Source organism: Xyrauchen texanus, chromosome 20 (assembly GCF_025860055.1).
Source record: "Xyrauchen texanus isolate HMW12.3.18 chromosome 20, RBS_HiC_50CHRs, whole genome shotgun sequence".
Classification (NCBI taxonomy): domain Eukaryota; kingdom Metazoa; phylum Chordata; class Actinopteri; order Cypriniformes; family Catostomidae; genus Xyrauchen; species Xyrauchen texanus.
Genome location: NC_068295.1, coordinates 27,857,901 through 27,875,257, shown reverse-complemented (window position 1 = coordinate 27,875,257; position 17,357 = coordinate 27,857,901). Strand labels below are relative to the sequence as shown.

The 17,357-nt window shown below is 37.0% G+C and overlaps 1 protein-coding gene across 3 annotated transcripts in view; it reads left to right on the top strand.

Moving 5' to 3' along the window:
• Positions 1-17,357, top strand: part of LOC127661041 (dynactin subunit 1-like) — a 37,229-nt gene that overhangs the window by 5,628 nt on the left and 14,244 nt on the right. For all 3 annotated transcript variants that reach the window (XR_007972722.1, XM_052151591.1, XM_052151592.1), the window contains exons 2-15: positions 79-333; positions 429-507; positions 605-636; positions 3,552-3,572; positions 8,693-8,722; positions 12,136-12,156; positions 13,083-13,256; positions 13,408-13,605; positions 13,697-13,901; positions 13,982-14,060; positions 14,156-14,315; positions 15,592-15,696; positions 15,810-16,001; positions 17,236-17,346. Coding sequence is in view for 2 of the 3 variants with exons in the window: in XM_052151591.1 (XP_052007551.1) it covers positions 79-333; positions 429-507; positions 605-636; positions 3,552-3,572; positions 8,693-8,722; positions 12,136-12,156; positions 13,083-13,256; positions 13,408-13,605; positions 13,697-13,901; positions 13,982-14,060; positions 14,156-14,315; positions 15,592-15,696; positions 15,810-16,001; positions 17,236-17,346 (1,662 nt within the window). In the remaining variant the exon portion in view is untranslated. The remainder of the gene's footprint in view (positions 1-78; positions 334-428; positions 508-604; positions 637-3,551; positions 3,573-8,692; positions 8,723-12,135; positions 12,157-13,082; positions 13,257-13,407; positions 13,606-13,696; positions 13,902-13,981; positions 14,061-14,155; positions 14,316-15,591; positions 15,697-15,809; positions 16,002-17,235; positions 17,347-17,357) is intronic.

Here is a 17,357-nt window from a genome sequence, read left to right as displayed (position 1 = left end):
CTGTTGTTTTATAATTTGAAGTCCAGCAAACCAACATTTCTTTGTGTGATTTAAAGGATTTTTTTCTTTCGTCATCAGACCACCACCAGCAGCGGTAGCAGCAGAATGAGTTCAGATGCAGGTGGGCGCCCTGTGAAGGTGGGTTCTCTGGTTGAGGTCATAGGTAAAGGTCATCGAGGGACTGTGGCCTATATTGGAAACACACTCTTTGCCTCTGGAAAATGGGTGGGAGTCATTCTAGAAGAGCCTAAAGGCAAGAACGATGGAACCGTGCAGGGCAAACGATATTTCACCTGTCAGGAGAACCGTGGAATATTTGTACGCCAATCACAGGTACCCCACACATGTTTATATATAAACAATGACTGATGAAACTGTGTACATCTTCTTCTGTGGAGTTCTTGGAAATAATTTTCTACCACTTGCAGATTCAGTTAGTAGAAAATGGAGCAGATACAACATCTCCTGACACCCCTGAAGCTTCCATCTCCAAAGTGCCCAAGCGAGGTAGACACATAGTTTCATTACACAGAGGCACTTATGTGCTTAGAGTCGTTTTGTCCATGTAAAATTGTAATTATCTAATTTGATCTTTCCTTCTCAGAATTAATTGAAGGTCCAAAGTCAAACAAAGTGGTGAGTGATGAAAGGGTGTCTATTCTTGCATTTGTACATGTGTACTTTGTTTGTGTCAGTCTGTGTGTATATTTATGTCATATTTTCCCCTACAAAATCCAGTGACCCATTGAAAAGGTTCCCCTTATAGGCTTACTTATTATGTTCATTAACTGCCCACTTCAATAGTAAAATGTCTGCCCAAAGTCCCTTTCAAGTCAAGTCAGTCCTTTTGGTGGCCATCTTGGGAATGCTCCCAAGAAGTTATTTTCTATGGAAACAATCTGAACGGAGAAAGACTGAAATGTCCGGAAAACATTGATATCACCAAAATAGGCTGACATGAATTCACAGAAATCATAACTTCTGAGTGATAAGAACAGATTATTTCATAACTCAAAAATATATGATTTCGCTCATGGATATGTAGTTTATTTACTATAAATCGGCTCAAAATAAAAATGTGAATATCTTAAAAGATTTAGTGCTACTAACCTTAAAAACATTGACAAATCCATTGATTAGTTCTTCCTTAAAAGTGCTCATTATAAGGTAGCGTTCAACCCAGAATGCAATTTCCGGATGCAGGACCAGATTTTTATGAATCTGCCCTCTCTTTCACATGCCCCTTATTTAGACTAGTGATTCCCAACCGGGGGTACACACACAGGTCCCAGGGGGTATGCGAAAATAATTAGATTTTGCTATGTTAAATCTAACAAAATCACATGTATGGCTCAAAATAAAATAATAAAATAAAATTAATTGTAAAAATATACATTTTCCAATTAATTCAAATTTTAACAATCCCGATATTGATCTTTTACACTATGCAAATTTTGGCACAGAGATCTTTTCATTGCGAGTAAAGGTTTGGTTTGACTGGTCTCATGTGATGTGTGTCCAAAGATGAGATCCACGCAATTCATTTGTCATTGAATAATGTCTTTTTTATTCCCTTTCTGTTCTTGACATTTTGATTATAAAAAACAACAAAAAAGAAACATTCATCTTGATCAAGCATAGCACGGATGCGCTAAAATAACGGTGTGTTATTGAGCGTTAATATGCACTCACTGGCTGAACAGCCGCTAGTAGTCTTAAAGAGACAGTGCCTTTTTAGCTCCTGTTCTATATATATCAATGGAAAAACTTGTAAATAATAAAAAATTATGCATGTAAACAATAAACATGTAATAAAACGTAATGTAGAAGTAGGCCGATATATCGGTTTTACTGATTAATCGGTGCCGATAGTTGTTTTTTGGAACTATCGATTATTGGCAATACAATAGTAAATCATTTTTTTATTCCTCTGTCTTGCATCTTGAGCATCTTGGTTATACAGTATAACAGCGGTCTTTAGAGGTGAAATAAAAACATTCACTGAGTGCCAATATTCATCCATATTTATTTATCCTCACTTCAATGCAAATTTGGTTATATTGATTTGTTAATCAGTTTTCTAAATTAAAGTGAGGGCATGAAAAAAATAATCTTTCCTCATCAGCACATACACTGTGTCTCCAACTTCATATCTTATGGGGAGAAAAAAAACAGAATCTGGTGAAATATATATACAGTAAATATTTACAAAGTCCTTCATATGATGAACATATAGGCTATAAAATGCTTAATTTGTTAAATAGTTAAATATAGTGTCATTTCAAAATTAGAGTCTTGAATCAAGTTTATTTCGGGCTTGTCCCCAGTCCTGCGTTATGCTCAAAGTTTTATTGGGATTTTGGTTGCACAATAAACTGCATCTGGGATTTTATTCATTTTGGACTCTTTCTCATAGCAAGGAAAAGCTAAGAAAGTTTTTTTTAACATTCTATAAATACATTTTAAAAACTATCGGCCGATTAATCGGTTATCGACCCTTTTCACCACCTTAGTTATCGGTATTGATCAACCTCTAATATAATGTAATATGTATGCAATATAATGCATGCAATTTTAAGACATCATATTTATTGATGGAATACAATTCTTATATTTTAATTTAAAATGTGACAAAAATTATGAAAAACCTATGATTACAATAAAATATGTAAAATAAATTTTTTGTAATCTGTACCAAGATAAAAAGCCCACTGTATAATTATCAGCATTTGCTAAGAGACCAATTATTTCATATGTAAGCAAAATGGACATAATAACTCAAATATACCTGAAATATAATTGATTATTGTCATTAATAATAATCAGTATTAATGACAATGTTAAATTATATTGTCTTTGGTACATATCTTTGTTTTTGTGTGGATGAAGGGATAGCCTACGCAAGCCTGACTGATGGTGCTGTGAGGGTACTTACGGATTAATAGGTGTAGATATAATAGAGGACCTTAGTGAACCCACCATGCCACAGGTTGTGCCCCCTGACAAAAGCCTAAGGAGCTCATGATTTTGGCCACCTCTTGCCATTTTTGTAAGCAATATGCATCAGATAATCAGTGAATGGACTGTTGGAGTTCTGAGGGCATGAGGAGTCAGAGATTGAGAATATTTTGTGTTTTAAGTGTTGTGTTTTACCTTTCCTTTACACCAGAGGGAGTTATAGTCACTCTGGCCATCTGAAATCAGGGAATAATCCACATTCTGTACTGTCTGTAGAGATGTGCCATGTTTCTCATTTCCCCATTGAACCCTGATTCTGATTCCATCTCTAATGAATTTAAGAAGCATGTCTTCACACTTTTTATTCCTCCCACCAAAAATACATACTACATTGCATGAACACACTACACTCACTAATACAAACATGCATGATCAGCCTTTCTGGTTTATTTCCTGTTTCCCCTGCCATTTCTCAGTCTAAGATAAAATGGTGTATTGTGTATGTAAGAGACTGTGGTCTTTATTCACTTACAAGCACACTGTCTGATCGAACTTTAATCTCTCACCTCTTCCTTCTCCGCCTGAGTGTGCAGCGAGGAACCAAACCCAAAAAGGTGCTACATGTTTCTCTAACCTCTGTTTCCATAGCAATCACAACATTTAACAGCTCTGTTGCATGACATCACACAAAAAGCACATTATCCGAGTGCATGTGCATGTTTATGTGTATTCACGATGCGTGTTTGTTTGTATTTCTATAGATTTGGTAGTGATGTACAGGCTGATTGACAGTGTTTTTTGATGAATGACTGCTTTTAAATGTATATTATCAATTAGCATGCAAAATATGTTTTATGTTCAGTTTATGCATGTGAGAAAGACCTGGGAGTGAGTGAAAGAGAGTTGAGAGTGACACATTTAGAAGATAGTGGTTAGTTAGCACGTAAGTGTTCGCACATACTAAAATTGCAGATCTCTTCGATTTAAAGGAATATTATGGGTGCAATAAGTTAAGCTCAATCGACAGTATTTGTGGCATAATGTTGATTACCACAAAAAAAATTAAATAACTTGACTTGCCTCACCTTTTCTTTAAAAAAATCAAAGTAACAGTGAGGCACATAAACTGGAAGTGAATGGGGCCAATCTGTAAAAATGAAAATACTCACTATTTCAAAATTTTAGCCACAAGACATAAACAAAATGTGTCTTAACATGATTTTAGTGTGATAAAATCACTTACTAACCTTTTCTGTGTAAAGTTATAGCCATTTTTACAACTTCGTTGCCATGACGACATCACGTCAAAAACCTAAAATGACCGTAAAAATGACTTTACAGCTCAAATTATACACTTGTTTTAACAGAAACATTAATGTAAGTACTTTTATTCAATTATAAGCTTCACATTTAGGGGTGTAACCCTGGTGTCTTGGCCAAATTCCCCCCATTGGCCCTTATCCATCATGGCTTCCTAATAATCCCCATCCATTAATTGGCTCAATACCTCTCTTCTCCACCAATAGCTGGTGTGTGGTGAGTGTACTGGTGCACTATGGCTGCCATCGCATCATCCAGGTGGATGCTGCACACTGGTGGAGATTGAGGAGAGTCCCCTGTTCACTGTGTAAAGCGCTTTGAGTTTAGTATCAGAAAAGTGCTATATAAATGCAACATTCATTCATATTCCTGCCTTTTAACCCTCCAAAAATTGGCCCCATGAAATTTCATTGTAAGTGCCTCACTGTAACCCCGATTTAAAAAAGAGAGAAAAGGAAAATAAGGGACAAGTTGAAATAATTTTTCTAATCAATAATCAGTATTATGCCACAAATGTTGTCTGTTGATCTTAACTTGTGTTGAACCCAGAATATTAATTTAATATTAAAAATAAGTTGTGTTTGAGTGTGATCAATGTGATAATTGTTTTCTGGAGTTAAAACATATATGCATTATATGCTTTTAATGGTAAAAGTCAATTTAACGGTTTAAAAATTAAATTATATATATATATATATATATATATATATATATATATATATATATATATATATATATATATATATATATATTATGTGAAGGTTGCACTTGTATCATCTATCTATTAAAATGGAGGTAAACGAAAATAGATGTAACCCACACATCTTTACCTGCACATGTGCATCCTCACTTAACTACATTTAAAAATAAATAGCATATTGATTCTAGTATTTTCAAGTAATGAGGATACAATTTTGAAAGCTGGTGAGTATGTTTGAAAAAAAAAAATAGATATTTGTTTTCTTGTCTTAATCTGTATATGCCTGGAGATTATTAGTTCTCCTTGATCCAGACGATATACTGCAGACATCTTGTCATTGGATCGCCACTGAAATATTGGACTTGAAAGGCCTGTGTGCGAGTCCCTGTTTTTTTCTTCTAAATGTCAGTGCTTGGGGGAAATGGCATTTTAGGAGGTTTACTGGTTCAGGGAACCAGAAAGTGATTGGTTGAAGCTCTTGCTCTGATGGTTTAAAGTCTAAAAAAAAAAAGAGGCAAAGAGGGCCTTGCTTAATTCTCATTGTCCTATTATTAATCAGTGGTGACAAATTAATTTTGCATACAATTTATTTAAAAAAAGAAACAAAGCTGGTTCAACAGAGGTTCTTATGTTTACTTTCTTATTCTAAGCTAATATAAAAGCATGTATTATACTTGACTTTTTACATAGGGTGAATTAGGACGCATTTGACAGTCATCTCAAAGACATAAAGCGGCCCAATTTACCAGTGCCTGAATCCACCCTCTCTGCATATTTCCAGACCCATCAATGTTACTTAGGCTAATCTTCTATGTCTGTGATAGTCACACAAAAGTGGTGATCAGAACTAATGAATGACTGAAGAAACTCACAAGTGCTTAAAAACCTCTCCATGTCATTACAATCCAAAATCATCAAGGAAACTAAAGTTGAGGTCAGCATTATAATTAAATTTGAAGTAATCAACAAACCAAGTACAATAGATATACAGTCATGTGAAAAAGATAGGATACCCCATGAAAACCTTCAACATATGGACATTAAATCTTCATTTGAACAATATTGAGAGATATAAATAAACTAATAAAACTGAAGAAAAGTCAAATTATTTATTAAATTATTTGTAAAATGTACTTAATAGAAATGCAATTGTTGGTGAGGATAAAGATAGTACACCCCCACATTTATTTACTACTTAAAATGCTAAAATAATAAAATTAGAATCAGGTGCACCACATCAGCTGCAAAAGATTAGAACATTATTAGAGAGGATTGTGGAGGAGACTTTCCACTGTCTGGAAAATAATTTACAAGTGGAGAACATTTAAAACAACTGCCAACATGCCCAGGTCAGGCTGTCCTAGCAAGTTCAGCCCAAGAGCAGACTGCAAGATGCTTAAAGAATTCTCTAACAGTCCTAAAATGTCATCTCAGGACCTACAGGTAGCTCTTGCCACAGTTGATTTCAAAGTACATTCATCTACCATAAGAAAGAGACTGCACAAGAGGTGTGCAAGGAGGAAACCCTTGCTGTCAAAAAAAAAAAAAAAAAGAAAGAAAGAAAAAACATCAGGGCAAGATTTAAGTTTGCCTGAGAACACTAGACAAAGAGCAGGACTTCTGGAACAATGTGCTTTGGACAGATGAATCCAAAGTTGAATTGTAACAGAAGACATGTGTGGCTCAAACCAAAGACAGCATTTGAGCATGAGAACCTCATACCAACTGTGAAGCATAGGGGTGGAAATGTCATGGTTTGGGGCTGCTTTGCTACAGCAGGGCCTGGCCAGCTCACTATCATAGAATCTACTATGAATTCTTAATTTTATCAGAGGGTGCTTTAGGAAAATGTAAGACCATCTGTCTGAAAATGTAAGCTGAAGTGGATATGAACTATGCAACGTGACAATGATCCAAAACATTTCAGTAAATCCACCAAGGAATGGCTCAAAAGAAAGAAATGGAGAGTTCTGGAATGGCCAAGTCAAAGCTCGGACCTTAATCCTATTGACATGCTGTGGGTTGATTTGAAACGGGCTGTGCATGCAAGTAACCACTCAAACATCTCACAGCTGAAAAAATTCTGCATGGAGGAGTGGGAAAAACATTCTCCCAATAGATGTCAGAGACTAGTAGACAGTTATAGGAAATGTCTTATTGAGGTTATTTCAGCCAAAGGGGGCAATACCAGCTATTAGGGCATAGGGTGTCCTGACAAGTTCCTCAGAAGGAATTGGCATATTTGGACATTTTTGGTTAAATAACTGATATCATGTTTAAAATGTCATTGTTTTTGGTTCAATTACATCACCTTTAACTATAGATATTGTTTGAAAATAAATCAAATATTGATATGTCCATATTTCCTAAAAATATCTAAATATTTCATGGGGTGTCCTAATTTTTTGCACATGACAATGCTGTTAGTTAACATAGGAACTAGACAAACAAGACAACACTTGTGGTTGAACACATACTGTAAAAGCCATGATTGATTGATTTCAGCACATGTAACATAAATACAGGGCATAGATATGACATGATATAACCAAAGTCGCATTGTTTTGAAATAGAAGATAGAGAAGGGAACGCGTGATTTATACGTTTTGTTGTCCTCGACAACCCTTCTATTCCTTTCTTTTCCCGTCTACTACACATCACTTTTCTCTCTTGCAGAGTTGTAATGTGATATATCAATCAGTCTCTCTTCAATAGCACCCCATCTTTTCCTCTCCCCTTCCTCGATGCTCTTTTCTGTAATGGATACTCCAATAGTGATGCATCTGCTCTCACAAAGTGCAGTATTGCATTTAAAATGCACATAAGCACATTTTGATATGTTCTACAGGATTAGCCATACAAGTATACAAGTGTTCAAGTATACCATTAACTTAACCAATTAATTGCAAATAAGTGGTAAGAAAGCAAGAATGTAGCCCGATGTTCAAGATTGGGATGTACCAAATATAAAAGTTTATGTTTATGTTTATGGACCACTAATCAGAATATTGGAGGGAACCATGTCTGTAATGGTTATTGCCCTGCAAGAAAGGTATAATTAGCATTATGTACTTCCAACACTCTTACAAAGACAGACTTGAGAGCCCGTATAGAGACACTGGAGCGTTGCTAGGATTCAGGCCAGACTCCCATCAGTTCAAACCCTCCCTACACCCCCTTCTCCTCTTTTGTTACAGCCTTTCTCTATCTGTCTGGAGGGAGGGGTGTATGTCTAGTGATGTAATGCACTTGCTAGGCAGCCATTGGCACAGCAGAGTGACATTGAGAGAATTAGAGTGGAGAGAGCAGGAGAGAGCGAGAGATGGATGCAGACACAGAGAGAAGGCTACTGATCGTTGGAGCCTAAAGAGGAATTGAAATAAGAGAAATGGAGAGAAAAGGGGCATAAGATGCCCCTGTTCTTGTTTGAAGAAAAGGATTTAATCCCTGCAGCAAAAGACAAGGGAGATTTCAGTTGCAGCAGAGACAAGCTGCAACAGTCGCTGTGTGTGTGTGTGCGTGTGTGTGTGTGTGTGTGTGTGTGGCCATTACTTGCTGAATGCTGTATGAGTGTGTTTGTGGCTTTGCTGTAGGCTTGGCCTACTCTCATCTTCCTTTTCTGTTAATGTGACTGAATTCTTCTCCCTACTCTTTCTCTGCATCTCATTTGTGTGTGTGCACCTGTATGCGTGTCTTTTCTCTTCAAACGTCAAGATGATGAGACAGACGCCTACAACTCGTAAGGTACAAAAGTCTAAATCTATGTTCACTACTTTTGTGGCATGCAGAATGCTCCATGTTGTGTGTGTGTGTGTGTGTGTGTGTGTGTGTGTGCTGTTGGTAGTACGCTATAGTTTGGGCAAAAAATTGTCCCCGAAGAGAGTTAAATAATTTGGGAATGTTCTAAATCTATTCATGTTTTTCTTTTTTTCTGAAAATGCAAAAAAACTATTATTTTAGGGTAAATTTAGGGTGTGTCTATAGTTATTAAAATGAACTGTATATAAAAACAATAGTCTATCATATGACCCTATTTAGATATCTAAATAAACGTGTGTTTTTACTTTTATAAAAAAAATTATTACTTTTTTGTTTATTTGTTGGATCATTGGTATGTTTGTGCATGTAATAGGTTGTTGTAATATTTTATGCAATGGTAAATTCATATTAAGCACATTTTTAGTACATTGTGTTCTCTTAATAACATAGCAACTTAGAAGTTATATATATGGTATGTGATACATATGTATATATCACATACCATCAACTTATGTAACTGTCACATAAATTCTAAACATTCCACTGTGTATATGTTGCCAAAATATGTAAGTGCAGAATGGTTTTGTCTGCGATGGAATTGTTGGGATTACTACTGTATTTTGCTGTATTATGCATGCTTGAATGTCTTTCCAATGTTAGTGAGTACACTTGTTTGTCCCAGTTGGTGCCAGGCGTTGTGCGCCGCAGGCAGACACATAGCCAGAGAGAGTCGTGGGTTAGTTGCTTTAACGTTCATGTGCAAAGGGAAAAGCGACAACTTACAGTGAGAGAAATATGTAAAGGTTCATAGAGGCTCACACTGACACTTTTGGAACTGTTGTGATCAGTCTCATGATCTGTTGGCAGTCTCATTACCAAAATATCACCATACGTTTTGCCTGCATCATCAAAATATCATTGTCATGCCGTTCTTACCTCAGTTCGGATGATTCCATCACATGCTCTGCAATCTTTGGATTTATTGCACAGGTTAAATAGAAGTTTAGTTACATTATGCAATCGTATTACTATTTAAGATCCCTTAACCCAACCCAACCCCATCCCTAAACCTAACCTCTTATATAACAAGAATATAACCAACCAATTCAATTAAAGACATAACAAGTACATACAAGTAGTCAAAATAACTTACCAAACTGATGCATTTAAAGTCTTCCAAAATATACGTTAGCTCCGTATGAGGAACAGTGAAACTGAAGGTTTTAATTGCTGAAAATGTACCTCTCTGTGAAAATACACCCAAACATTACATTGTCGCAATCACAGCCAATCACAGGGGAATTTCATGGGCTGAAACAAACCTTTATGTAGTAGGCCTTCAGTGAGACAGTCTAATCAACGAGGCTCCGTTCATTTCTACAAAGTTGCTTTCAACAATGCGCCTTTATCCATGTTTTTTATTGGCATTGATGTAGATCTAAATTAATCATCTAGAGATGAGGAACAATCAAATGAGAGTTATTTATTGCATATCATTCTTGATTGGCAGCATTACGTGAAATGCACTTCAGAAAAAAACAAAAAACAAAGGACAATCCTTCTTTTAAGCACACATTGTAAGTGGAGTTTATATCAGCACCAGTCTTCATTAAGTTAGGCTTTTTACAATATGTTTGTGAGGTAATAGTTGTTTTTGTCAATTTAAGCAGATTACTAGATCTGTAATAAATATGTAAAGCTATTTGTAATATCAGCTCCTGTTTTTTTTACCTCTATGTTGGTGTGCAGTCGACAAACTGTAGGGAAAAAAGATAGATCTACTGTATTCTTAGAACACATGAAGTTTACTGAAGTAAATTAGATACTGTATGTAGACACACTTTTTAATACATGAAAATGTGCAGATATTATTGAAACTCATAATTATTATAAGAATATTATTGTTGTCTTTTGATACAAGTCATGCTCAGCAGCTCACAAACTGTAGAGAAATGATAGATTTGCTTAGCTCTTATAATGCTTAAAACCTCTACTAAAGTCTCTAATGTCTGTAGACATACTTATTTTAAAGGATTAACATTTTTACTTTTCTTTTTTAACATTTTTTGCAAACTTTTGATTTGTTGATTCAGTGACTAACTAATTTCACACAAGACAATCATTTGTCACCAACTTCTGGCATCACCAGAAATGGCCACTGAATGAATCATTAAATGGATCTGAACACATTTTGGTGAACAGTCAAAACACTCGAGCCACTTGGATACATGTAAATCCCACAATGCACAAGCACAGAGTCAAAAATAAAATTGTGCACATGCACAGTTGTCATTATTGTAATTGATTAAATAATTTATTCAGGACCAGCTAGTGCTCAGTCTTTTATTGTGCTCCACAAGGCACCCTTTATTTTTGCAGCTAATTTGGCAACATTTGCAATAATTTAATTTGCAATAATTTAATCTTTAAAATACTACAAATATTATAAGTATATAATATGTATATATGAATGTAATACTTATGTCAAACTTTACTATATACTGTAATATATATTAATACTGCACTGTAAGTGTTGGGTCTGTGTGAGCCACATACTGACATCTGTGCCACACACACACACTTTTAAAATTACTGTTACGCGGGGCCTGGGTAGCTCAGTGAGTATTGACGCTGACTACCACCCCTGGAGTCACGAGTTTGAATCCAGGGTGTGCTGAGTGACTCCAGCCAGGTCTCCTAAGCTACCAAATTTGCCCGGTTGCTAGGTAGGGTAGAGTCACATGGAGTAACCTGAATGGGGCACGTGGTAAAGTGTGCATGGATCGCGGAGAATGCTGTGAGTCTCTGCGCATGCACAATGAGCCATGTGATAAGATGCGTGGATTTACGGTCTCAGAAGCAGAGGCAACTGAGACTTGTCCTCCGCCACCCGGGTTGAGGTGAGTCACTGCACCACCACAAGGACCTACTAAGAAGTGGGAATTGGGCATTCCAAATTGGGAGAAAAGGGGATAAAAAATTACTTCTATGCCCTTGACAGTATGTATGATCAGGAATATTCCGTAGCATCATTAAAAGAATATTTTGGGATAAAAATGTATTAAACTCCATCACCAGAATTGGTTTTGATTCTGTCGATTACCACAGAAAATAATTTAGACTTTTATCTCTTTTAAAAAAAGACATAAAATATGTTGGAAGTTATGCACTTATAATTGAAATCTATGGGTCACTGTGCGATTGTAGTAACCAACAGCATGCCACACATTCAGATTTATTGGTATTTAACCCAGAATGTTCCTTGAATAGTGCTTAATGTGCCCTTTTTATTGTTGCTAATCATCACTATTGGTTTGTTCTCTCCTGTTCTTCTTTCCTCTTCTTTTTACTGACCGATGGTGGTCATATATCTGTGTACATGTGTCTTCTCTCCTCAGACCATGGCCAGAAAGCCTAAGGTAAGCTCAGTCCTGTGGCCTGTATTTCTTATTTGTGTGAGCATATGTGTTTGATAGATCATGTGAAAGAAGATTTGCAGATTTTTATATCATCAGTGGAGCTTTGTGTTCAGCAGTTTTCCTTGTCTGTGTGTGTTTGTATGTGTGTGTGTGTATATACAGTTGCCCCAAAACCTATTTGGAATTAAGTCATACTTAAAAATGTCAAATTGAAACTGTAGCTGTGTGGGCAGTACTCCGACATACTGTATAGTGCAGGACCATCACAGGCGACCTAAGTTTGAGTCCTAGCTTGTGATTGCTTCCCCGATCCCTGCTGCTTCCTGTCGCCCTCTCAAATTTCATGTAATATCTATTCTTTATTCAAATTGATACTCTTTAGATTTCTTTATTAATTTTATTAAATATTCTATTAAGACCATTTTAATATAATAATATAGCTAAGCAGAAGCAACTGAGACTTGTCCTCCGCCACCCGGATTGAGATGAGTAACCACGAGGACCTACTAAGTAGTGGGAATTGAGCATTCCAAATTGGGAGAAATGGGTATAAAAAATAAATGAAATGATGTGTGTATATATATAGAGACCAGCTGGTTAAACGCCAAAGTTAGTTCTGTGAAAAGGTCCAGTACAATTTGCTTGCAGATGCCACAGATGTTAATATTTTGTATCTAATGCAATTTTGAATTTCATAGATTTATTAATAGATTAAGTGTGACTAATGTGTCTAAATACTTTTTGGGGCCACTTAATATATACACAAATTAGACACTGAAACTAGTTATGGCAAATTAACTGTAAGTTTTTATGATTTGATGCTTTTATGATTGGATTTTATCACCTATATTTTAGCAATTTACTCTGGTATCACAATAAATCAAAAGAAGTTAGCATGTTGTCAATTATCTGTGTCCCTCTTTCAGCAAACACGGACAGGGGTGGGGGTGAAGGTGGGCTCTGGCTCAGCCTCTGCAGGAGAGATGAGCAGCAGTGAACCAAGCACACCTGCTCAAACACCACTAGCTGCTCCAGTCATACCTTCACCTGTAGGAACCCTCCCCTCACCTGGAGCTCTTCACATCCCAGGTCAAAACAAAGTGAGATAATTTCTGTCACACATGATCATATGCAAAAATACAGTTATCACTTTTGCCTCATTGCATCCTGGGCCAAGTCAAAGGTAGTTTGCCAAAATGTGAGGCGCACATGTCAACGTGTTTCCATAACAGACTAACAAGCTTTTTGCAGGAAGAGGAGACACTGCGTGTCCAGGTGAAGGATCTGGAAGAAAAGTTGGAGACTCTGAAGATAAAGAGGACAGAGGACAAGGCAAAACTGAAGGAGCTTGAGAAGCACAAGATTCAGCTGGAGCAGCTGCAGGAGTGGAAGAGTAAGATGCAAGAACAACAAAATGACCTGCAGAAACAACTCAAGGAGGCCAAGAAGGTATAATGTTTACTTCTACTTCCAAAAATTGGTTCAGACTATGAGAAGTGTCAGTGTTTGAATACTAAAGCTGGCAGATTCTGTCTTGTAGGAATCTACGGAAGCTCTTGAAGCTAAAGAGCGCTACATGGAGGAGATGGCAGATACAGCAGATGCCATTGAGATGGCTACACTGGATAAGGAAATGGCTGAAGAGAGGGCGGAGTCACTGCAACAGGAGGCTGACACCCTGAAAGAGAAAGTAGAGGAACTTACTATGGACTTGGAGATACTCAAACATGAAATAGAGGAAAAAGGTACACACTTGCGCACATCAATATTTAAGTTAATAAATCCAACCATAGGTGCTTATTGATCCATGATAACTTGCCTGCAGGCTCTGATGGAGCAGCTTCTAGTTACCATGTGAAACAGTTAGAGGAGCAGAATGCTCGTCTGAAGGAGGCTTTAGTAAGGTGAGACTGTATTCAATGGTGAGAGTGAGCTCAATTATTTGAATGTGCTCTGTGAAAATCAATGAACCAATAATGTCAACTTCTATGTGCTTTAGGATGCGTGACTTGTCTGCATCAGAGAAACAAGAGCACTCAAAGCTCCAGAAACAAATGGAGAAGAAGAATTTTGAATTGGATGCTCTAAGATCTCAGAAAGAGAAACTACAGGAGGAAATGAAGATGGCTGAGAGAACGATTGACGAACTCAAAGAGCAGGTGAGTTGAGGCTGAATGCACTGACACATATTAGACCTTACTCAATGTCATGATTTCTAGAAGCCTTCAGTATTCCAGTGCTACTTTTACTTTTTCAACTTTCCAAACTGAGTTTGGAGAATATCTAACATTTATTAATAGTTTAAATATTTACAGTAATAGTTTAAATATTTACAGTAATGTAGAAAGCACCCTTACAAAAAGTACTGTGGCAGTACCTTGTTACAGTGAGGATATCATATGGTAATTACCTGGTATTTGATTTATACCATGGTACTGACTGATTACTATATACATGGTATAAGAAAATTCCATGGTACTGCCGTAGCATGTTGGCGTCATTTTGTTTTAAAAAGTGGTGGGGACAGTTTTGAGTGGGGGTACAGACATGCTGGTTGTGATGTCAAAAAGTTCAAATAAGTTCCAAACGTAAGATTTGGAGGAGCTTGTTCATCTAGGCCTGTCAAACAAACACATCCCAAGGATATATAAGGGACTGCTTATGGACATCGTGCCAAATCTGTTTGAAAAACTTTACTACACTCCAGGACTATATGAACCAGAGAACTCGTGAATACTGTTTGGATTAATAGTCATTCTTGATGACCAATTCAAGCGATCCATTAAATATATCACATAATGTAATATAAATGTAACTTTACATTGGCCGCTGTCGTCTTGGGATTTTGTTGCTCATTTGATGAATACATGGATCAGCAAAGCATCAATCAGGATTACTGATTAGTTGTGGGGTAAAATGTACACCTCCAGAAAAAGGAGTTCCGGGTTCTAATCTGCCCCAATATAAGTTATTATTTTAATAAACCAAGATTGCATCAGTACGCCAGTGGATGTACTGGATATCATGAGAGGGAAAACATTTGTTTATATTTATTTTGTGTGATTTCACTGGAAATCTGTGCGCACGAGAGAACATTGCTGCATGCTGTCACTCAACGCCACTGATAACAGCTGCAGTGAGCACTCATCATAACCTCCATAAAGATGACAAATTCCTGCCCTGGATCACTAGGTATTTTAACACTCTTGAAGGACATGGGATCTCCTGCTCAAGAACTGAAGATGTTTCTTTTGCATTAGACAAAAACTTCAAAAAGTGGTGGGGACAAAATTGCCTATTACAAAAAGTAGTGGGGACATATCCCACCCATAAATGACACCTATGCATGTCCAAATAAAAATGAAATTACAATGGTGCATATCCAGAATACATGAGCTTGGGTAGACATGTCACTCCAATATGTGTGTGTTTCAGGTGGATGCCGCTCTTGGGGCAGAAGAGATGGTGGAGACATTGACTGAGCGGAATCTGGACTTGGAGGAGAAAGTACGAGAGCTCAGAGAGACGGTTGCAGATCTGGTGAGTAATCACATCTTGGCATCCAGTGTACAGTGCGTTATGAGTTGCATTAGGATGTGTCTTAAGTACACTTGTATTTGTGTGTTTATGTGTCTGTGTGTGTGGTGATGTAGGAAGCCATCAATGAGATGAATGACGAGCTGCAGGAGAATGCCAGAGAGACAGAGCTGGAGTTGAGAGAGCAGTTGGATCTGGGTGCTGCCAGTGTAAGGGATGTGGAGAAGCGTGTGGAGGCGGCACAGGAAACAGTAGCAGACTACCAGCAGACCATCCAGAAATACAGGGAACTCACAGCTAACCTGCAGGTACTGCTGCAGAACACTCTACTTAAACACTATATCACATAAAAACACTTCACAAAATATACACTACATAAAAAATATATAACTTATACACACAATGTAAACAAAATCAAATTTTAAGTTAATCAAATACAATCAAGTTAATCAAAGACAAATTGTGCATAACACTGATTTGCTTAAATTTATACTGCTGAAATTACCATCTTGTGTGAATCTCCATGCTGGTTAATGATTCAACCAAAAATGAAAATTCTCTAATCATTTACTCACCCTCATGCCATCCCAGATGTGTATGACTTTCTTTTTCCTGCTGAACACAAACAGATTTTTAGAAAAATATTTCAGCTCTGTTGGTCCATTGTTGTGCAAGTGAATGGTGGCTAGAATGTTGAAGCTCCAGAAAGCACATAAAATAAGCAAAAAAGTAATCCATAAAACTCATTTGGATTAACCTATATCTTCAGAAGTTGTGTGATAGGTGTGGGTGAGAAACAGATCAATATTTAAGTCCTTTTTATTATAAAATTCCAAAAACCAAAGAAGGTTTTTTCACCTACACCTATCATATCGCTTCTGAAGATATACAGTATATTTGGGGCGTCCCACATGACTCCACATGCCGAAGTGTCCTTGGGCAAGACACTGGCAGGCTAGCGCCTTGCATGGCAGCTCTGCTGTGAATGTGTGTGTGAATGGGTTAATGAGACGCAGTGTAAAGCGCTTTTATTACCACTAAGGTTAAAAAGATGCTATATAAGTGCAGACCAATTACCATTTATGTTTAACCACTGAAGTCATATGGATTACTTTATGCTGCTTTTATGTGTTATTTGGACCTTCGAAGATCTGGTCACCATTCACTTGCATTGTATGGACCTACAGAGCTGAGATATTCTTCTAAAAATCTTCATTTGTGTTCAGCAGAAGAAAGAAAGTCATAAACACAGCATGAGGGTGGGTAAATGATGAGAGAATTGTTTATTTTTGGGTGAAATATTCCTTTAATGCTGGTTTAGCTGGTGGACAAGTATAGCAATGGATTTCACCAGCAAAACAATATTTTGCACAGTCTTTCTTGTGAGAAAGTATCCCATGTATTAGACCAGCATCTAAAATGTATCATACAGAATGATTTCACCAGGGACATGTGTGATATATCTGCAAATCACAGAAAGTGTACATGTTTGTGTGTGTGTGTGTGTGTGTGTGTGTGTGTGTGTGTGTGTGTGTTGAGCAGGAAGTGAACAGGGAGCTGATGAGCCAGCAGGAGGCCAGCACTGAGCAGCAGCAGTCTACTGAGATCTTCGATTTCAAGATTAAATTTGCAGAGACCAAAGCCTATGCCAAGGTTAATGCCCT